The sequence below is a fragment of the Notamacropus eugenii genome, chromosome 1 (assembly GCF_028372415.1).
Source record: "Notamacropus eugenii isolate mMacEug1 chromosome 1, mMacEug1.pri_v2, whole genome shotgun sequence".
Classification (NCBI taxonomy): Eukaryota; Metazoa; Chordata; class Mammalia; order Diprotodontia; family Macropodidae; genus Notamacropus; species Notamacropus eugenii.
In genome coordinates, this window is record NC_092872.1 from 81,937,616 (window position 1) to 81,961,206 (window position 23,591).

At 39.0% G+C, this 23,591-nt stretch overlaps 1 protein-coding gene across 5 annotated transcripts in view; it reads left to right on the forward strand.

The window, feature by feature from the left end:
* MGRN1 (mahogunin ring finger 1) overlaps positions 1-23,591 on the forward strand; it is a 121,832-nt gene that overhangs the window by 44,631 nt on the left and 53,610 nt on the right. For all 5 annotated transcript variants that reach the window (XM_072607915.1, XM_072607897.1, XM_072607887.1 and 2 more), the window contains exon 5: positions 11,511-11,628. In XM_072607915.1, the coding sequence (XP_072464016.1) occupies positions 11,511-11,628 (118 nt within the window). The remainder of the gene's footprint in view (positions 1-11,510; positions 11,629-23,591) is intronic.

A 23,591-nucleotide genomic window follows, 5' to 3' on the forward strand; every position in this document is an offset into this window, starting at 1 on the left:
CTAGACACAGTTACAAGAGATATGGTCAAACATACATTCCTTTCCCACTGGGGTAACCAACTTGGGAAATGAAATTACAATCAGAAAATTACTTGATAAATATAGAATTATGAATACAGTTATATGATTTCTTAGATTAGCTTTGACAGGCCATTTCATAGTTTGATTAGTCACTTTTATTTGCCTATCACATTAGATCAAATTTTTGCCATTATCTCATCAATCTAGAACTGCAGCCAGTTATAGCATTCTTTCTCTTGAACAGTATGGGAAACATGAACAAATTAATATTTTCTGGTCCTTTCTTGAGATTTCCTGTGACTGATTGAGACATTTAAACTTTTAAATTTCTAATTTATATCTAGGCATTCAATGAACAGGAATTTATCATATGCTTCTTATGTACAAGGCACTATGCTAAGCTCTAAGGCTACAAAGAGAGACAACAAATCGCTCCAAGCCTTCAAGGAGCACTCGTTCTAATGTATATGACTAGGTACATACAGACTAGATAGTACCTTCAAAGTAGCTGAAGACAATCTGAAAGGGGAAAGCATTAGTAGCTGAGGGGAATGGGAAAGACCTTGAGTAGCAGGTAGGATTTGAGTTGAGTTTTTAAGGAAGCCAGGGAAACTAAAAGACAAAGATGAGGGGGCAGAGCATTCCAGATATGGAACTGCTAGTGCAAAGGTACAGATATCAAGTAGCGAGGGGAGCTGTAAGTTATCTAGTATTGCTAGGTCATGGAGGTTTGTAAGGTGTGAGAAGGATAGAAGGGTAGAGGCCACGTTATGAAGAACTTAAATGTCAGAGTTTATATTTGATCTTGGTGGCAATGAGGAACCAATGAATCACACTGACCAGGTGTGTGTCATGGTCAGGATCTGAACTTCAGCCTTTTGTACTAAACTATTAATTCTCCTTCCAAGTCTTTCCTCTAAGGTACTCATTTCTTTTCCAGTTCTTTCCTTTCCTTTCATTAATAAATTAATTTTTAATTCTTGAATTATTTCTTCCAGGTTGAACCTTGTGTCCATTCTGTTTTTCTTTGAGGCTTTACTTTTAAGAATTTTGTTGTCATTCTTTTCTTTTGGCTTTGTGTTTTGGGCATTCCTGTCACCACAGCTGCTCTTTATAATAGGCATCTTTTATCGTTTACTTATTTTTCCAGTCTTACTCCTAAATTAAGGCTTTATGTTAGGGGCAGGTTCTGTTCTGAATGCTTCTGGAGAGAATATTTGATCTGACAGGGTCTGGTCTAAGGTGAAGTTTCATTGCTGTCTATTTGATCTGAATTTTTCAAGCTCTTGTCCCTGGTTTGAGTCTGCATAATATATTGTAGGCTTGCCCCTGCTTAGAGTTCTAGTAGGCTACTGAAAACCACAGCTCTCTGTTAGCTGGCTGGAAGGCTCTGAAGATTCAAAGTGAATCCATTTTGGTCAGAGAACCTTGTTCTGATTGTTCATCTGGAGTTCTCAGACTGGGTTGGAGGCTGAGTCTGAGGACCCCTATCTCTTCTAATCCCACCTTCAGGTTGGAGGCACACAGCTGCTGCATGCTTCTCTTCTTGCTTTTTGCCCAGTACACCACCTCAGCTTCATAATCACTTCTTGCCTTGAGTGCACATCTCTTCCTCAGACCACGTTGGATCTGCAACCTAGCTACATGACTGCCATTTGTCTCCTGTTCTTGCCCTGCACAGTGTCAGGCCCATCCCTACTGAATCTGGGTCTGCCTCTTGCCATAAAACACAGCTATAGACTTCGATTTTTTTCCTCTTGCTGGAAGGCTCCATGTGGTACCCATCTGGCTGTACCTTATCCCTACTGACTTCAAGCTTCTGTCTTTCTTCCTATTCTTGCTGACATAACTTGGAAAAATGAGTCACTGTGATTTTTTTCCTTGGATATTCTGATCACAGCTCAAACTGATGCTCTTTCTCGGCCTTTATTGGAGTACTTATTTCTTCCTACTCTGCCATTTTTGTTGGTCTTTCTTAGATTTGCATTTTAGAAAAAAATCATTTTGGCAACTTAATGAAGTCTGAATTGGAGTTGGGGGAGATCAAGCAGAGGTTTTGCAGTACTCCACACGTGAGATAATGAGGGCTTGAGCTAGGGTGGTAGCTATGTTGTAAATGCAGAAGTAAGATCTGGCAACTGTTTGGATACATGGGGTAAGTACAAGTGAGGGTTCAGAGAAGACACTGAGATTTTGAGCTTGAAGGATGATAGAGCCTTGACCATAATAGAGAGGCATGGAAAATGGGAGGGTATGGGTCAGGGGAAGATAATGAGCTATGTTTTTTACACATACCGAGTTTGAGGTTTCTACAGGACATGTGTTTGGAAATATCCAAGGGGAAACTGGTGATGCAGGAATGGAGAGAGACTAGGACTGGATATATATGTATATATGAGAGAATAACTGAACCCAACCGAGTTGATGGATCACCAAGTAAGGTAATATAGAGTCCTATCACAAGTAAAATTCCAAGAGATAAAGTTTCTGGGTATTAATAATCAATTTATTTACTAGGTTAGTCAATAATCAATAGATTGATGGTCAGTAGTTTCTTTGGTAATCAAAGACAAAGATCTTGGATCATTTTAAATGCCCCTGCTGTCTTCCCGATAGCACATTATTGGGCCTTCCTTTGACAAGTGAATGGCAGGCCTAATTAGTGGACACTTACAGAGGAAGTGGGCTAAGAGCTTTCAGCTCCTCCAAGGACCACATTGTTGAGGGGGGAAGGTCAGCTGAGAGTGTGTCTTGGTCATGAGTTTTAAGTCCCATTTAGCAGTTTGGGTATTCTGATCAGGTTTGCTCTGGTTTTATTTCTCCTTCATGAATCAAGTTTCTCCAAACTCTAGTGAAGGGACCAAGGACACTAGAATTTCTCTGGATAGCAGCTCAGCTTGGCCTCTCTTTATAGAGTAAACAAAAACCAGAATCCCATTTGAGTTTAGCCCAAACTAACTAATAAGCATATGCTTTGGGGGCCAGGAGTGATCACATTTGTCAGGCCCTTCAGAAACTGACTAGCCTTTTCAGGAGTGGCCTCTTGACAAAAATAGGAGGAAAAAGGATAGATCACAAATTAATAATTGGTTATTAATGTTATTATTATAATAGTATAATATTAATATCCATCAGTCCCTTTTCCCAGAACAGAGCTTTGGGGGGACACCCATGTTTAGAGGGTAAAGGACCAACAGTGGAAACTGAGGAGTGGTTGGACAGATACAAGGAGACCAGGAGAGAACAATGTCATATAGACCTAGAGAGAGCAGAGGGATTACCGGGGAAGATGTTAAAAGAGCATTAGATTTAGCAGTTGAGGTAGTTTCAGTTGAGTGATGAGGTCAGAAGGTAGATTGCAGAAAGTTTAGAAGAGAAAGAGGAAAAATAGCTTTCTCATGGAGTTTATCTATGAAGAGATGGAGAGAGGATGATAGTTAGCTTAGATGGTTAGATAACCTGAAGGTTTTCTAAGGATGGGGAAGATAAGGGCACTTTTGTAGGCTTCAGGGAAGGAAATAGTAGATAGGGAGAGATTGAAGATAAGAAAAAGGTGGAGTTGTTAGGAGAAGTCTGGAGGGGGTGGGATCTAGACAGATATAAAGGGGTTTGTCTTGGCAAGGACAAGGGCCAACTCTGTTAAAGTGAAGTAAAGATAGTGAGTAGCTACATTCAGACAACAATTTATTTAGCAATCCATGTGGTTACAGAAACAAACCTCCAAGGTTTTGAGTAGCCAAAGACATTGACCATTGGTTTCTACACAGTTAACATAACACTTTGGAAGGAGTGAAAAACAGGATTATAGGGATTCAGACACCCTCTTATTGGTGAAGGAAAGCTGAGAGGGAGAGGGATAGGTTTGTGATTGGTGGAGGGGATTGGGAGACACTGAGTTGAAAGAGAGGGGTAGTTTTGTGACATTCTTTTAAGTCGAGTGACAGTTAACAGAGGGTATACTTTTGTGACTTCTCCAAAATCAGGTGACTTCGAAGAAGCTTGGGCTCACAAAATGGTGGATAGGGCAAAATGGAGTCACTAATGCTATTTTTAATGTAACACATCTTCATGGAAATAGGGATGAAGGAGGAGACAGTGAGTGGCAAAAGACATCCAGGTGATATGGGATGAAGAGGAGAGGACAAGGGGCGGGGCTCTCAGTAAATGGTTTCAGTTTGTGGGGTGAAATATAAGATCAGGTCTTCATCTGGGAGAGTGAAAATCCATCTGTCCTTGTCCATTTTTCCCTGCCTTTGCTGATTCTTCTGAATGCTTTGACTGGCTTTGAATTTGTGTTCCAGCCATTGTAAAAACAGTTTTTGAAAATTTGACCTTTGTCAAATTGATCCTTCCCTATTTTTGACATCAATTTTTAAATTTATATTTTTTTTATTTCGTAAATTTTTCCCAGTTACATGTAAAAACAATTTTCTACATTTGTTTTTAAAACTGAATTCCAAATTCGCTCCCTCCTTCTTCCCCACTCCACATCATTGAGAAGGCAAGCAATTCATATAGATTATATATGTGTAGTCATGCAAAACCTATCCATAATAGTCATGTTGTGAAAGAAAACACAGACGAAAACAAATTCAAGAAAAATAAAGTAAAAAAGTGTGCTTCAGTCTGTATTCAGGCACCATCAATTCTTTCTCTAGGAATAGACAGCATTTTTCACCCTAAGTCCTTCAGAGTTGTCATGGATTGTTGTATTGCTGAGAATAGCCAAGTCATTCATTCACAGCTGATCTTCTTACAGTACTGCTGTTCCTTTATACCCAGTACATTTCACTTTGCATCAACCCCTGCAAGTCTTCCCAGGTTTTTCTGAGAGCATCCTGCTCCTCATTTCTTAAAGTACAATACTATTCCATCATAATTACTTACCACAGCTTGTGCAGCCATTCCCCAATTGATGGGCATCCCCTCAATTTCTAATTCTTTACCCCTGGAAAAGGACTGCTATAAATATTTTTGTATATATAGGTCCTTTTCCTTTTTGTTTTTTATCTTTTTTGGGATACAGACCTCGTAGTGGTATTGCTGTGTCAGAGGGTGTGTGCATGGTTTTATATTCCTTTGAGCATAAGTCTAAATTGCTCTGTAGAATGGTTTAACCAGTTCACAACTCCAGCAACAGTACATAATGTCTCATTTTTCCCCACATCCCCTTCAACGTCTGTCATTTACCTTTTCTATTAGCCAACCTAATAGGTATGAGCTAGGTACCTCAGAATTGTTTTAATTTGCATTTCTGCAGTCACTAGTGAGTTAGAACATTTTTTCTTATGGTTAGAGATAATTTTAATTACTTTGTTGAAAATTGATTGTCTCTTCTGATCATTTATCAATTAGGGAATGGCCCTTATTGTTATAACTTTGACACATTTCTCTATATGCTAGAGAAATGAAGCCTTTATCAGAGAAACTTGCTTCAGAAATTTTTTTTCAGTTACTGTTGCTAAAGATAGATTTCTGTACCCCATTGCCTGAGTATCTTATTTCCCCAGTTATATGTAAAAACAATTTTGATATTTGTTTTTAAAACTTTGAGCCCCAAATTTTGTCCCTTCCTTCCCCGCCCCCCCATTGAGAAGGCTCAATATAGGTTATACATGTGTAGTCAGGCAAAACATTTCCACAATAGTCATGTTGTGAAAGAATAACTCTTTCCCTCTGTCCTAACCCACCTCCCATTTATTCTGTGCTCTCCTTTCACCCTGTCTCTCCTCTGCTTCTCTTAATTGATTTCCAAAATCCTTTTTGAGCTCTTCTTTGACCTGAGACCAGTTCATATTTTTCTTAGAGGTTTTAAATGTAGGAGCTTTGACTTTGTTGTCTTTTTCTCGGTGTGTGTTTTGATCTTCCTTGTCACCAAAGTAAGTTTCTATAGTTTGAGTTTTTTCCATTATTTGCTCATTTTCCCAGCCTATTACTGACCTTTTAACTCTTTGTTAAGGTAGGACTCTGCTTCCTTTGTGGAGGATTAACTGTTCCAAGCTTCAGGGGTTTTGTGCAGCTGTTTTCAGAGATACCTGTAAGTTTTCAGTTCTTCGAAGGTGGTATGATCTAAGGAGAGGTGTTTACTCCTCTTCTGGCCTATACTCTGATCTGTGAATGACCACAAGCACTCTTTTCTTGCTGGACCTGTGAGGAGGGTCCCCTCTCCACTTCTGCCACAACTCTGTTATGTGGGTCTCCTCCCTGCTCCAGGACTGTAACCCAGATCCAAATATGGGCAAAGCATCAGAGTACTAGCAGAGAGACCTGTGTAATCTCCTTCTGTCCAGCTGCTCGATCCCCTTATTGTCTGTGGACTGATGACAGCTTTCAAAGCAGCTGCTCCTGCTGCTGATTTGATCATTCCCAAGGCCTGCTCCTGGTTTGGGGCCAGGGCTGTGGCTGGACTGCACTCCTCTCTCATCCAGGTCCAACAGACCTTTCCTACTGACCTGCTAAGTTGTCTTTAGTGTTTGTGGGCTGAGAAGTCTAGAAACTGCCACAGGTGCCAGTAAGTAATTCAGTCCCTTGAGGCCTGCTCCAGGTTTGTTGGGGCCTGGTCTGTACTGGCATGGCCTGTGCTGGACTACACTCCTCTTTCTCTCGTCAACATTCCAGGTTGTCTTGGGCTAGAAATTTGTTTCACTGTGGTTTTGTGGGTTCTGCTGCTCTAGAATTTGTTTAGAGTCATTTTTCTTCTACAGGTATTTGGAGAGGTTTGGGGTAAAGCTCAGGCGAGTCCCTGCCTTTACCCTGTCACCTTGGCTCTGCCCCACCCTCATCAATCTTGAGTCTGCTTTACTTTGGCTACTGTCTGTCTGCTACATCTCTTCAAACTGGGATATGTTCTTTTGTAATTCATTGGGGAGAAATGTTAGCTACTTTGAAATATAAAGGCAATTGAAACAATATCTTCTTGGATGAAGACCACACTTATTCCTTGAGGACTTTCATTCTGATTTTAGATCCTCTTTTTATTTCTTATTTCAATATGAGGTGTAACCCTCAGTTTCTCATCACCTTGCTTGCTTACTTCTAATACTTGGAGAGAAACCCCAGGCATTGCCTTTTCTCTCCTATCCATTGTTTTGCCTTCTGGAGTCAAGCAGAATAAGTCTGATCACTCTTCCACATCCCAGCCCTTCAGATACTTGAAAATAACTATCATGTGCTCCCTAATTCTTTTTTCACCGGACTACACGTACTTGGTACATTCAATTCATCTTTATTTTGAGCATGACCTTGAGGCCCGTCATCATCCTGATGGTCTGTCATTTGACGTTCTTTTCCTAAAGTTTGGCACAGAATAAGGTGTCAAATATAACATACTAAACATGGTCTGGAACTAGGGCAGAGTACAGTGGAACTATCCCTCCCTTGTTTTGAATATCGTGCTTCTTTTAATGTAGGCAAAGATCAATTAAATATGCCTTTTTGGCTTCTGTTTCACTATGCCTAATTGTATTCAGTTTATAGACCACCGAAACGTCAGTTCTTTTTCACATGATCTATTATCTAGCCACACTTCTCCTATCTTATGCTAATTTTTAAACCAAATAAAGGACTTCATATTTATCCCTTTTATTTTATATTCATCGCTGTTATATTTCATCTTATGAGATTCAGCACATTGTTCTGCCTATCTATATCTTTATGGTTCTACATGTGAACTAACCCTTTGTTTTCTTTTCAGTTGGTTGGCTTTGTGTGTTTTATTTTTTAAAAACACAAAAAACAAGAACTACTCCAATTTGCATACCTGCTAATGCAACGCCCACCCGCCCCCAACAATACCTCTACCCAACCCCCACAGCCACCAGTCTGACTTAATAGATGAAAACCAACCTGTTGTCTTCCTTCCCCTCACCTTCTCCCCCTGACCTGACTTCTCTGGCAGGTGTTGGTCCATCAGTCTAGCTCTTTACAGAACTATATAGTTAATACTGCAAGGCTCACTTAGACTTTAAAAAGTGGAGCAGCTAGGTGGTGCGGTGGATAAAGTACCAGACCTGGAGTTAAGGAAACTTGAGTTGAAATCTAGCCATGTGACCCTGGGCAAGTCACTTAACCTTTGTTTGCTTCAGTTTCCCCATGTGTAAAATGAAAATGATAATTGCGCTTACCTCCCAGGGTGGCTGTGAGGATCAAGTGAGATAATAATTATGAAGTCCTTAACACAGTGTCTGGCACATAAGGAGTGCTATATTGATGTTAGATATCATTATTAACTATTATAAAACAATTAAATTGTCTCAATGGGCTACTGCTATTGGAAATTCCAGCATTTAGTTTATATCTATGCTTTTTCCTCAAGTTAGGGATAAGCTCTAGAAAACTTGACATGAACAAGAGATGTGAAGAGCAGCTCTGGAACAAGCTGATCCTTTCATTGAACTTTATAAAATGCCAAATAACAATTGGTTTAGCAAGGAAAACCTCAGAAGTTAAAGCTAAGCAACTGGGTTTAGTAAGGAGACCATTCTGTGTGAGGGTTTATTGAAGAGGTTGGCTATACTTAAGCTTAGGGAAAGAGACAAGGGTAAACTTAGGGAGTAGGGTTTAATAGCTGTCTTCATCTGTTTGAAAGATTGTCACGTGGAAGAATTATACTTGTTCTGCTTTGCAGCACAAGGCAGAACTAGAATATTGGGGTGAAAATTTTAGGGAGACAGGTTTTAACTTCGATAACCTGATGTGTGCATAAATGAAAAGTCACACAGTCACAGGTAGTGAGTGTATCCCTTTAAGTAGAGGCTAGATAGGCCATGTGGCAAGGGCATGAGTCTGTGGCCTACAGCATTATTTTTCTATGCTCTGGGAAAGTTTTATTATTCATAGAAAACTAATTGTATTAAAGAATACAGGTATAATTTTTTTTTATCATTCAAGTTCATGGACACCTCCAAAAAAACCCAGCTTTGGCCACCATGTTAAGAATGCCTGTACTAATGGAAGAGATTGGAGCACAGTAAAGTCTATTCTAGTGGAAGTGTTCACGGCAGTGTGAGGTGCTGTCGCCTCACTTCACTTGTCATACTGGCCCACTTTTCCTTGCTTTGCTGCATACCAGCCTTGTCACTTGAGTCTCCTCTCTCTATCCATGAACTATTACCTCAAAAAACAAGTTCTGCATTAAGGTATTGGGAAACAATAGTAAATATATAACAACATAGCCCTGACTGTGAATCCTGCTGCTACTTTTGACAGAATGGCAAATCAAAGTCTTATGGATCTTCAGCAAAGGCAGCTATGTCCTGGCAGATCAGCCACTTTATAGGGCAGGTGTCTTTACTCAGGTTTGAACTGTTAGCCTAACCATGATCTCAAATCCTTTCTTAAACTCCCAAGTCTCCACTGCTACCACCTTACCCAAGTTCCTAGAGGCCCAGGGGTGGGGAACCTGTGACCTTGAGGTCCTCTAGGTGCTCTGTGAAGTTTGGATTCGGTCAAAGGGCCACACTTGAGGACCTAGAAGGCCACGTGGCCTTGAGGTCACAGGTTCCCCACCTGTGTTAGATTTTTTTCTCTAGTTCCACATGTGAGTCAACTTGAGGTTTAAGGAGTTTATCTACAGGGTGAGAACAAATTCATAATTTATACAGACTCACTTCTATAATTCAAAGATCTGTGATTTCTTTGGTGTGGATACTTCCTCCACCTATCTAGATCATAGATTAGAAGTTGTTAAAGTGGTTATTTGAGAGTTAATGTAGCTGAAAAATTCTTCACCCTGCTTCCAGTCTTATGGTGGACCTCCCTGAATTTAGCTTAACTGATTCTCAGACAGCGCACACAGACTCGTCGGGCTTGTGCTTGAAACTCTTCCAGATTGGCAAGAGCTTGTGTTCCACTGGAATAGCCTTCAAATACTCAGGGCATTCTTCATACCACACTGAGGCATTAGAGGGGAATGTCAGCAGAAGTCATGTAGACATATAAGAGAACAGAGTTAGCAAAATATCAACACAGTGACCCATTGGGTAGCTCTTAATTTTCCTAAATCTGTGCTCATTTCCCCTGGCCTGCCACATATAACATTAGGTGTGTCCATCTTATCAGGACCTCAGAATAAGAATAAAAACTAACATTTATATACTGCTTCGTCTGTTTCCTATCATCAACATACCCACCTAACAATTTCTTTAATTCCAGGATGCTGCCTATGTGCCTTGGCTGTACCCAGCTTCATCTTCCCTAGGTGTAGCCAGCTGGTGGGTTTTTAATAAGTGCCATAGGTTCAGATAATTGGAAATGACTCCTGCTACCAGCCTTAGTTTTGTGCTGTGACTCACACATACACTCGTGGGACCACTAACCTTTACCTAAAGCATGTGTCACTCAAAGATTAATATAGCCTCTTAGTATTATCTCCTAACATTCATAAAGATATCCCAGTACTTGAATAGAGACCTGCTGGGAAATAAAGCTGGAGGAATCATTCTGGCATCCACTACATATGGTATGGAAAATGAATGCCCCTGTATGTGGATGTCTTCCTGGGTCTCCTTAAATTGTTTCAATAAGTATTAAACATTTAGCACAGAGCCCTGTGAATAGTAAGTGCTTAATGAATATTTACTAAATTGTATCAAAGAAGGCAGAACAGTCAAAGGAAAATGGTAAAGGTATAAGGTGTTCCATTGTGTTTAAGATGGTGGCCCTGCTCCCTCTCTATTTTTGCATAGGGCCTGATACTATTTCTTGTTGAGTGAGCTACAGGGAAGTCAAATTCCTGTCCCTCATTGTATGTCTTTCATACTCCCTGTGTCCAGACCTTGAAGCCTAGATCATACTATAGCGGTTATCAATATTCAGGAAGGAAAATGTTAGAAGACGGAACATTTCAGATTTCATAATGGTGAATTCTGCCCTTGAAGCAAAAAAATCACTATTTTTGTATTCTTCCTGGTGACCCCACTTGCTTCGGTCCATTCAAATAGGCCATTAATGCCAAAGGAAACCATCTGACATGAGAAGGAGGAGTTTCTTTAGTACAAAAATTACCAGCCCATTTCCTTAGGAACACTGAGCACCAGGAAGGGAGATATGAAGTGAGCAGAGTGTAAGTTATTATTTTTTAGTGGCAAGAGATAAATAGCCTGAATAAAGAAATAACAGCATAGTTTTTTGGTGTTTGAATGTTCAAGAAAAGCATCAGCTTCTATGCAGATCTGTGTGAATGATAATACAAAATGAATCATAAAAACTTGGGAAAAGCCTTTTGAAATGGTACTACAAGTATTCCCTTATATCAGTCCAGCAGAAGGAAGTTAAAAACCACTGCCCTAATAGAATTTTGAAATGATAGATTACGATTTTGTGTCTGGAGGAAAATGGCTTCAGGTCAAGCTTTCAGAGCTGCCATTTGTGATGTCTGGAAGGCAGACAAACATCAGTGACACACTGTGAATTGGCTATAAAGAAGGCATTTGTTACTGAAAATTTCACCTTTTTCTCCTTTCTCTCCTATGTCCCCATTCCCCTTTCAGATACAGCACAAAGAATCCTTCCTTGCAGTCCGAGACAGTTCATTATAAGAGAGGGGTGAGCCAGCAATTCTCCCTTCCTTCCTTCAAGATTGATTTCTCAGAATGGAAAGATGATGAGGTAATTCTTTTGTCCACTTTTCCTATTCTTCCCCAACAACATTGCTTGAATATCATTCTGTTCATAAAGTACTAGGGTTATGTAATCTGCATCTTATTGACTTTTGGTAAAAATCATTTAGGACAATTGATGTAATTTTTTTTCACAGAAGGTGAATGAAGGGTTGTGGAAAGTGGTTGGCTGGGTTTTAGAGTGGGTTAATTAAGTGCGAATGGAAGAAATGGAGAATGTCTTAGGAGGTAGAGAGGTACTGGTTTCTAGGATTGGCTAGAACTATGGAAGAATGAAGCAATAACCTCTGTCTTTGGTGAGTTTCCTTGTGGCATAAAGATCTGTTGTGGGTTGAGATTGAACCTCATTGTGGTTCCCTTTGTTCAGGTCAGGTCATTCAGTCTTCCAGATGTAAAAACTATTGTTAGTTCCCCTAGGAATAATGTACTGACTCATGCCAGTGAAACATTCATTGGGTTGATTTGTGTATTAGGAAACCAGTTATTACTTTATTATAAGGGTGTACCTAGTGAATGTCCGAATATTTGTGTTTGGTTATATAGAATACTCCATTTCTGGTATCAGTATATTTAAAAATTAAATGAAATAACAGGAAGTTGCTTGGAGAACATGGAGTCAGAGAGGATAATGACTGATTTTTAAGAGATGTTTGTCCAGCCCATGATTACTATTGATTCATCCTTCCCTTCCCCCAGGATTCATCTTCCTGATAATCTATACTTGTATGTTTCCAAACTGGATATCCCTCACTTTTGTATGGCACTAAGTATACACTGAAAAATTCTTCTCACTTTCAATTCTCTGATTTTTTTAAAATTGCATACCGCGCAGATTACTTATGTTAATTTTCAGTGCCATTCTGATATATGAGTTTATATTCAGTTGCTAAAGAGTCAAATGAGGAGAAATAGAAAAAACATTGAATTCTGAGTCAAAGAATCAGGGTTCAAATCCCTGGTCATCCGCTGTTTGTGTACCTGAGAAAGCACCAAGAACCTCTTAGGATCTCATTTTCCTCATCTGTACATTGAGGGTGTTGGATTAGATGTTCTTCAAGGTTCCTTCCAGCTCTAAATCCTTTAAATCTTCTCTGCACTCTGCAGAGAAGTTTACCTAGTTCTGGTAGCCACCTTACTTTAGGTTGTATAGGCCAGTGTGGGCTTTTATAACATGTATTGCACAATATGGAGCTCTACCCTGAAGTATCTTTTAATCCAAGGTCGAGAAGTATAGACATATTAACTTCAAAATATGTTTTTTGGGACTAGAGAAGCACATCTTTCAAGAGAAAGGGTCTTAATAATATAACTATGTTTTTTGCTGACTGACAAAATAACCTTTCCTATAATTTATTCTTTGAGCCATCCATTCTTTAGTATTAAGTTATTTAGTCCTCAGTTAATTTTTTAGTGGTCTTTTATTCAATATAGTTTTTATTATGTTGTGATATGTAAAAGATATGCTTCATATTTCTGCTTTTCTGTGTTTGTGAAGTTTTTGTGCCCTAACATATGGTCAGTTTTTGTAAAGGTGCCATGCACAGCTGAAAAATTTGGATACTCTTTTTCTGTTCCTGTTCAGTTATCTCCAGAGGTCTAGCATATCTAATTTTTCTAAAATTCTATTCAGGTCCTTCTATATTAAGGGGATTAATTGACATACCCCACTATTATGGTTTTGCGATATAAAATTAAATATAATGTATAGCTGCTACTAGGCAGCACAGGAGTACAGACTTGAATTCATATCCTACTTCAGATACTTACAAGCTATGTGACCCTGAGCAAGTCACTTAACCTCTGTTTGCCTCAGTTTTCTCATTTGTGAAATAGAGTAATAACAAGCACCTACCTCCCAGGGTTGTTGTAAGGCTCAAATGAGATATTTGTGAAGTGCTTAGTACAATGCCAGGCATGTAGTAGGCATTATATAAATGTTAGCTATTGTTTCCTTTTGTGCTAAGCTGTTAATTACCTGTCTGATTCTTTCCTACATAGTTCTTATTTCTTTTCCCATTTTTTTCCTCTAGTGCTTTTATTTGATTTTTTAAAGTCAATTTAAAAATCTTTCTTTAGCTCTTTTAGGAATTCTAGTTGAACTTCTGCCCAAGCATTGTTTTTCTTTGAGGCTTTGCTTATAGATATTTTAGAGTCATTCCCTTCTTTTGGAATTGTGTCCTTGTGACCCTAATAGCTTTTTATGGTGTGATTTTTGCTTGTTTGTTTGATCATTCTTCCATCCTACTTCTTGATTTCAGTCTTTATATTGGGTCCAGGCTCTGTGCGGTTTGAGAAGGAATGTTTCAGTTTTTTTTCCTGGGTTCTTCTGCTGCTTTCTTGGAATATTATGTATTGTTTTATTTCAGAATTTCAGGAACAGCTCACACTGGAGATCTGCAAGCTTTCAGTGCTTTCACAGTGATGTGATACAGGATAAAGTTTGGTCCCTGTCCTCCTAGTCTGAGCTTTTCAAGTTCCTAACCTTGGTTTGGGCCTGTGGTCTTCTTCCTGGTTGGAATACCAGGAAGTATTCCTCCAGGAATAGTAGATCACACCCTCCATTCCTGATTTAGCCATTATCATCCATCTGCAAAGTTCTGCTGATTCAGAGTGACTGAACTACAGACTTCCCTTTATTCTAGGATTACTGCCCTGGTTATTCTCTTGAAGGTTTCAAACTAGGCTGAGGATTGGAACTCAGACAGTGCTGTGTTCCTGGTGTCAGAGCACACAACTGATGTTTGCTTCTGCTTCTTGCTCAGTACTTAGCCAGCGACCTTTAGCAGCTCCTCACCATGGAATACCACCCCTTAGGACAGGTCCTCTCCTTAGTCTGGCTTGGATATGTGCCCCAGAACTGAGTAGGAAGCAGCAAAAATGCCAATGGGCACCTGTTCCTTCACCCTATATAAGGCTGGGCCCCTTCATGTGGGTCTGTTTGCTCTTGCCTTGTCTACAGCTTTGACTGTCGTTCAGTGCCTGTGCTGGAATGCTCTATGAGGTCTTTTCTAACTAGTCTCCCTTCTCAGTAACCACAGACATCTCTGTCAGCCTGGGCTGGAGAAGTGACTCACTGTGAATTTCTTCATGGTTATCACAGTCAGGACTAAATCAAGTGCATTTTCTAGATCTTCGTGGAGGAGTTGGGAGGAGGGATGAGGAACTTGGCTGTACTTTCGCTGTTACTCTGCCATTTTGGCCCCGCCTCCTCCAGTCCATTCTGTGCAATACTGCCAGAATTGTCTTCTTAACTAAAATGACTTTTTTATCATGACATTTCCTTGTTCAAAAGCTTTAAAATAAAGATTGGCTTCTCACTTTTTACAGGATAAAAAAGGATCAACTCCATGGTATTCATTTAATTCATTCAACATGTATTCAACAAGAACTTAGTAAACGTTTATTATATTCCAACACTGTTCTAGGCTCTCCACATAAGGAGGTAAAAGTCAAACAGGCCCTGGTCTCAAGAAGCTTACATTCTCCTGGGAATCAATATGAACACAGATAAAAATAAAATACAGAGTAAATATAAATACAAAGCTTAGGAGTATAGATGGGCAAGCACTAGTGACTGAGGGGCTCAAGTAGGTCATAATGCCTGTAGTAAGAAGTGACCTTCGAAGTGAATCTTTTTTTTTTTTTAATTTTTATTTTTTCAGTGTTCTACAATCACTACCATATAACTTAGATTATTATTTTTCTCTCCCTCCCCTCTCTTTCCCCCCTCCCTCCCTGAGACGGCATACAATTTTGTATAATTTCTACACATACATTTTCACTATAGTGAAATGCGTTTTGACTGTAGCCATGCTGTGTAGAAGAATTAAAATGAGTGGGAGAAATCATCTAACAAAACAAAACGCAATACACACACACACACACAAAAATGATCTGCTATATTCTGTGATTGAATTCCACAGTTCTTTCTCTGGATGTGGAAGGCATTTTGCCTTAGAAGACCATTGAGAATTTTTTTTTAGTCCTTGCATTGCAATGAAGTTCCAAGTCTACCAGAAAAAACTCTCGCACACTGTGGTTGTTGCTGTGCACAAAGTTCTCCTGGTTCTGCTCCTTACACTCAGCATCAAATCATATAAGTCTTTCCAGGCCTCTCTGAAGTCTTCCTGTTCATCATTTCTTATAGTACCATTACATTCATATACCACAATTTGTTCCTGTTACCCAGTTGATGGGCATCCTCTTGATTTCCAGTTTTTGGCCACCACAGAGGGTACTATTATAAATATTTTTGTACATGTGGGACCCTTTCCCATTTTTATGATCTTTTAGGGATACAGTCCTAGAAGTGATATTGCTGGGTCAAAAGATATGCACATTTTTGTAGCCCTTTGGGCATAGTTCCAGATTGCTCTCCAGAATGGTTGGATCAGCTTAACACCTCCACCAACCATGAATTAGTGTTCCAACTCTCCCACATCTTCTCCAACAGATATCATCTACCTGTTTTGTCATGTTTGCCAATCTGATAGGTGTGATATGGTACCTCAGAGTTGTTTTGATTTGCATCTCTCTAATCAAAAGTGATTTAGAATATTTTTTCATATGATTATAGATATCTTTAATTTCTTTCTCTGAAAATTGCCTGTTCGTAGCCCTGAAATTCCCCAATTTATCAATTGGAGAATGACTTGTATTCTTGTGCATTTGACTCAGTTCTCTATATATTCTAGAAATGAGGCCTTTATCACTGACATTAGCTGTAAAAATTCTTTCCCAGTTTTCTACATCCCTCTGAATTTTGGTTGCATTGGGTTTGGTTGTGCAAAAACTTTTCAGTTTAATGTAATCAAGATTATCCATCTTGCACTTCATAATGCTTTCTATCTCTTCTTTAGTCAAAAATTCTTCCCTTCTCCATAAGTCTGATAAACACACTATTCCTTGCTCCACCAATTTGTCAATAGTATCAGTCTTTATACCTAGATCATGTACCCATTTGGATTTTATTCTTGTGTAAGGTGTCAGGCATTGGTCTATTCCTAGTTTCCGCCACACTTTTATCCAGTTTCCCCAGCAATTTTTTTTGAACAGTGAGTTCTTATCCCAGAAGCTGGGGTCCTTGGGTTTATCAAACAATAGATTGCTGTATTCATTGTCTACTGTCTTGAGTATGTTGCCTATTCTACTTGTCTACCCTTCTGTTTCTTAGCCAGTACCAGGTGGTTTTGATAATTGCTGCTTTATAATACAATTTGAGATCTGGTAGCGCTAGGCCACCTTCCCTAGCATTTCTTTTCATTAGTCCCTTTGATATTCTGGACCTTTTGTTATTCCAGATTAATTTTGATACCATTTTTTCCAGCTCTAGAAAGTATGGTGCCATGGCCCTAAATACGTTGATTTATTTAGGTAGAATTGTCATTTTTATTATTTTGGCTCGGGCCCCCTTCAAGCAACTGACGTTTTTCCATTTACTTAGATCTGACTTTATTTGTGCCAAAAGTGTCTTGTAGTTGTGTTCATATAGTCTCTGGGTTTGTTATGGCAGGCAAACTCCCAAATATTTTATAGTGTCTACCCTAGCTTTAAATGGGATTTCTCTTTCTATCTCTTGCTGTTGGGCTTTGTTACTAATACATAGAAATGCGGAAGATTTGTGTGGGTTTATTTTGTAACCTACAACTTTGCCAAAGTTGTTTATTATTTCAAGGAGTTTTTTACTTGAATCTCTGGGATTTTCTAAGTGTAACATCATATCATCTGCAAAGAGTGATAACTTAGTTTCTTCTTTGCCTATTCTAATTCCTTCAGTTTCTTTATCTTGTCTAATTGCTATAGCTAACATTTCTAGTACCATATTGAATAATGGTGGTGATAATGGACATCCTTGTTTCACCCTTGATCTTATTAGAAATGCATCTAGCTTATCTCCATTGCATATAATGCTTGCTGAAGGTTTTAGGTAGATATTGCTTATTATTTTGTGGAAAGTTCCCTTTATTCCTATACTGTCCAATGTTTTTAATAGGAATGGGTGTTGTATTTTGTCAAAAGCTTTTTCTGCATCTATTGAGATAATCATGTGGTGTCTGGTGAATCTTGAAAGAAGGCAAGGATTCTAAGAGATGGAGGTGAAAAGGGGGAGTGTATTACAGTTGTGGAAGATGGCATAAAGATGAGATGGGATATTGTGTGCAGAGGGTAGCTGGTAGGCTGGTGTGGCTGGAATATAGAGTACATGAAAGGGACTATGCATAGTCAGACTGGAAATACTAGATTATAGATTAAAGTTGGATTTTTGAAAGGCTTTAAGTCAAACAGAAGCTTACGTTTTATTCTAGAGACAATAGGAAACATTTGTATAGCCCTTTATGGTTCTAGATTGTTTTACATATATTATCTCATTTGATTCTAATGTAGCCCTGTGAGGTTAGTAATGGAGATAGAATCATCCCCATTTTGCAGATAAGAAAGCAGGCAGACTGGAAAGGATTCACACAAAGTCACAGAGGTAGAGCTGAGTTCAAAACTGCCTTGCTTTTGAGAAGATACTACTTTGTGGTTCACTTGATATTGTTGGAAACTAGTGGTTGCATTTATTCAAGAGTCTTTTACGACTTTTAAAACTTAACATTCATGTGATAGAAGCTTTATTGGAAGAGAGCCATGCATGTGGCATTCTGCTCAACAGAAGATGATCTTGTTTTTATGACCTACAGACAGAAGTAGTAGGGTGAATATATACCTTTCAGTCAATTACATGTTAAAGAAGTGTATGGTTAGTAATTAGTGATCCTTTCTTGGCCATATTTTTCAGACTAATAAATACCACTCTTCCAGATATTTTGAAAATCAGTTTCCCAGTACTTTCAAAATTGTGTCACATCCAGCACAGATTTTTAAAAAATGTATAATTGGTCTACTCAATCTTTTTTGCTTAGCTTCATTTTCTTTTAATATGCTGTACTGGTGCATTTTGTCATTATATCACAACCATTTCTGGAGTAAAAAGCACCCCCTCCTGTTGAATGGTATCTTATAACAAAAACCAGCACAGGAATTGCATCTGACAATGCATACAACACTCTGTCCTAGTATTCTCCTATTCCTCTCCCAGAAGGAGGGGCAGCATTTTTCATTATCTGATTCTCTAATACTATCATTACCTTTTTTAAAATAATATTTTATTTTTTCCCCCACTTATGTGTAAAGAAAACTTTTAACATTCATTTTAAACAAATTTTGAGTTCCAGATTTTCTCTCCCTCCTTCATCACTCCCCTCCCTGAAATGATAAGCAATTTGTTATAGGTTAGACATGTTCAGTCAAATTATTATCTTTTTAAAAATTATCTTTATTTATGACATTAACAGTCATCAACATATATATGTATATATACATATATATTTCCATATACAAAGAACAGAAAAGAAAGGTTATGTAAGAAACTGTAAATTTCTATAATGTGCAACTTATTTTTCAAGTATGTTAAATTTCACACAGTAGTACCAGCACTGCTCAGGTTACCTGTCCCCTTCTGACCTTCTTTCTTCTCATCCTCGTATATCTTTAAATGTCTCATTGATGCTTTTTTCCTTCTCTTTTTTGGATTACTGTTCGTACTGCACTGTTGCACAGTTCTCCCATACCTTACCACCATCTCTAGCCCTCCTCTCCCACTCCACAAGTAAAAGCTCTCCTTTTTAACAGATAAGTACAGTCAGGCAGTCAATGCACGTTTATTAAGTGCTTACTATGTGCCAGGTGCTGCCCTTTCTGCACTTTTGGCAACACCAAAAGAGGCAAAAGACAGTCCTTGCTCTCAAAAAGTTTACAGTCTATCGAGGGAGACAACATGGAAACAGCTATCTACAAACAATATATCAACAGAATAAATTGGAAGACATTAGCATTAAGAAGAATAAAGAAAGGCTTCTTCCAGAAGATGGGATTTTATTTCGGTCTTTAAGGAAGCCAGGAGGCAGAGATGAGAAGGAAAGAATTTTAGTCATAAGGAACAGATGATAAAAATACAGTGGAAATATTATATAGCTTTGTGCACAGTGTCATTGGATTATACAATACAGATGGGTGAGTAAGGTGTCAGAAAACTGGAAAGGTAGGAGAGGGCCACGGTATGAACAACTTGGAATGCCAAACAGGATTTTATCTTTGATCCTGAACGTATTAGGGGACGACGGGAGCGGATTCAATAGGGGTCATGACAGCAGTCACTTTAGGAAGATCAGTGTGGCAGATGGAGAATGTTCTGTAGTAGAGAGAGACTTGTGCCAGACAGATCAACCAGTAGGCTATTGTAGTAGTCTAGGTGTGAGGTGAGGAGGGCCTGTACCAGGGTACCAGGGTGGTGGCAGTGTCAGAGGAGAGAAGGCAGATCACATGCAAGAAACATTACAGAGGTAAAATTGACAGGACTTGGCAGGTTGGGTGTGGGGAATGAGAGTGAGGAGTTGAAGATGCCACCTAGGTTGTCAGCCTGAGGAACTGAAAGGTTGTTACTACCCAACTTAATTCACTGTGCACCAGTTTGTATAAATTCAGCTCAGTTTTCTTTGAATTTCACACATTTGTCATGACTTACTGCATGATAATATTCCATTATATTCATGTACCCCAGTTTTTTCAGCCATTCCCTAATTGATGAGTAACCACCTTATTTTCAGTTCTTTGCTACCACAGAGTGATGACTGTGAGTATCTTGGTGTGCATTATCTGACCTTTATTCCTGCTCTGCCTTCCTTGGAGCATATTCCTAGTGTTATAGTCTCTGGATCAGTCTCTCCTCATACAGTACTTTGGGGACTGAGGCGCTAAAGTCCAAACGTGGTGGTTCCACTGTCATTTGTGATGCAGATGTATTGTAGAAGTGCTGGGCAGTTGGTAGTATTTTCAGCGTGTTCTCTCAGGTTCATGTATAACAACCCTTAGATAATCTGACTGAGATCTCAGACCACGCTTTCTGCTCATTTGTTTCCCCTTCCTGTTCTCTCCATTCATGAAGCAATACTGTTCTTAATTTTTTTCTTCCCTCTTCATTAGTGTACATATTCCAGATTGATGTCACCTTTGGCTACCACGTCTTTACATTTAGCAAGTAGACTGAGTGTTTTCTGTTTCTGTTTGGTGGTTTCTGAACTTATTTTTAACCTTGTTTATGTGGCGATTGCTATATATTAATTAAACTTTCACGGACAGTGATGATAATGCATACCCTCACCTGTTCTCTTACCCAGTTCGACTTAGTGGCATCAGTAGCTTGTTTGAATATATGAGGCTGTGGGCATTCTAGTTGCTTACAGTGTCTTCTCTGTATCTTTATCCTTTCTTCCACTATGATACTGATTTTGACCTTTGCTCCAAAGAGCTGGTAGCATGACTCCACACGGACTGCTGATTCAGAAGTGACTCCCACAGGAGTCATTTCCTGCTTGTTAAGGTAGTTCATTTCACTTTTTGTGGTGTTTGGTGTTTGTTTTGTCCAGCATCTTCTGATTCTCTTCTGGATAACAATGATGATAATGATGATGTTTATGTAGTACTGTAAAATTTGTAAAGTACTTTACTCACATTCTTGCATGTGAGTCTTTAAATAAGCCTGTGAAGTAAGTACTTTAAGTGTTTTTATCCCCATTTTATACAGGAGGAAACAGACTCAGAATTTAAATAATTTACCCATAGTCATATAACTGTTAAGTGTCAAAGGGTGGCTTCTTAACTCTTAGTCTAGGACTCTGTCCACTATGGGATGCTGGTGATATATAGGTAAGAGGCTTCAAAATGGGTTTTATGCCTTTGGCTTCTTTAATTTCTTAGCCTACAATTATATTTTCTGGCTTTTTTTTGCTGTTGTCTCCAGTGACCACATTTACATTGAACTCACCCAGGTATTAATCAAAGTATGTGTTGATTTGGTTTAGAAACTCATCATAGTTTTCATAGAATTTCTCCTCATTGTCATCTTCTGCCATCCTCTACAGCAGATGCTAAAGCATAAACTGCAATTATTTTCAGATTAGTCTTTTTGCATATGCTTATTATGAGGACTGCAGTACAGGATGGCTAAGTGTCCTATGAAATGATGTTTCTTATTACCTTTGTGTATGTAATAAAACTAGCTTCCCTCTTCTCAAAGGAGAACCTGTAAGCCATCCTTCCACTTTCTTATATCTTCTTGCTTTGTTTATAATAAGAGTGACTATGTTTATATAGGTCAGTGTCTCCAGTCATATATTGGCTCATTGGTTGCTGGACAAGAATCTCACATGTAGATCACCAGTAGTTAAGTTAATTTTATAGATTCTCTATAAAAACAGTCCTGCCTCATTTTCTGCCACTCTGACTTTCGCTACAGAAGAAGGGGTTTGTCTACATAATATTGAGTGGGATTTTATGGTATTTTTTTTGTTCTTTGGGTTTCCTTGGCCAAACAATTCATCCCTTTATGGTCAATTTGTTACCAGAACCATATTCACAATTTTGCTCACCTACAAGAGCTTGTGATCTTCTGGTATATCCTTAAAGAGCCTCGGGTCACTTGCATTCCTTCATGAGACATTGGACTTTAATTTGAAATTGTCTTCACCCCCTTCCTTCTCACCTCTAGGCTTTTCAGCAACTCCTACTGAAAGGTTAAAGGGTTGAAGTTAGCCCTACAGCAAAATCTGAGCATTATTAGTATGGAGTGACTTGGTGTATTATACTGGAAATCAGCTATTATTTGTGCTAAATGAATACTCTGTCTTAAGTTTACTCTATTTGGTTTCTTCCCAGCACCACTGAGAAGCCTTGCTCCATGTAAGTTGGTGGCAGGGTAAAGTTTTTGGTGTGGAGCAGTCTTTTGTGGGTAACCAGCTGATTATGAAAATAGGCTCCCCAGAGTTTCCTTAGTTTTCATGATCTCTTCTGACTTTCTCATAATTCCTATCCTCCAAATCCCAAGAGGGCATCACATAGAGAATCTGAAAAGTGATTCATTGAAAGGGAGTCTGTTCCAGGAGAAAGAAGACTATGGGCTTTTTTTTTTTTAAGGGAGGATAGGAGTTAGGGAGAGGCAGACTGCAGAAAAGGCAGTTGTCAGATGGAAGAGTTCCAGGGAGGATCAGAGTAATGTGTTGCATTTGTGCAGTACTTGGTGCTTTCCAAAGACCTTCTCAGCCAGCATATAATTAGATCCCCACAATAGCTTTGTGATATAAGCAGGGCAGGGATTATTGGCATGATTTTAGAGCTCAGGAAACTGAGTGATTATTGTAAGAGCATACATAGGTTGGTGGTAGGGCCAGAACCTAGTCTCTTGACTTAGTCATGAGTGGATGACTAGTGGACAGAAGCATAGCATTGTGGGATTTAGAGCTGGAAGGAACCTTAGAGATTTTCTAGTGTAACTCCCTCATTGGGCAGATGAGGAAACTGAGGCCCAAAAAGCGGTTAAATTGCCCAAAAGGTCGACTTGATCCCAGATTTTCTGACTCCAAATCTGGTATTCATTTAGGAACATAGATTGGGGGAGGGGAGCCACAATGGATGTCCACTTTCTCTGCTCCTTTCTTTATCATGTATTAAATTGCCTTAGATTTGAGCCATATATGTCTGTACCCAACTAACAAAAGCTTTGAACTGAGTTTTTCTACTCTTTAGAAAGAATAGCTTTTTTCCAAAGCTATTAAGACAAGAGACTTTTGTTCTCACTCTTCTCTTCCCTCCTTACCCCACAAGTATATGAATATTGATTGATCTCACTAATTACCCTCCTAAAGTCACTGCTCTTCCGAAGGCTTGATGCAGTATGTTAACTGCTCAGATATGTGCCCTTTAAATGCTGTGTAATTAAGTGCAGGAAGCCGAAGTTAATGTGATGTTAGATAGCTCATTTAGATGCCAGAGTCAGGACAAGTGAAAGTGAAGATTCAGCTAGTGAACTCGCCTACACTGCCTAAATTTCCAGTTACTGGTAGTGTGAGTGTTGGA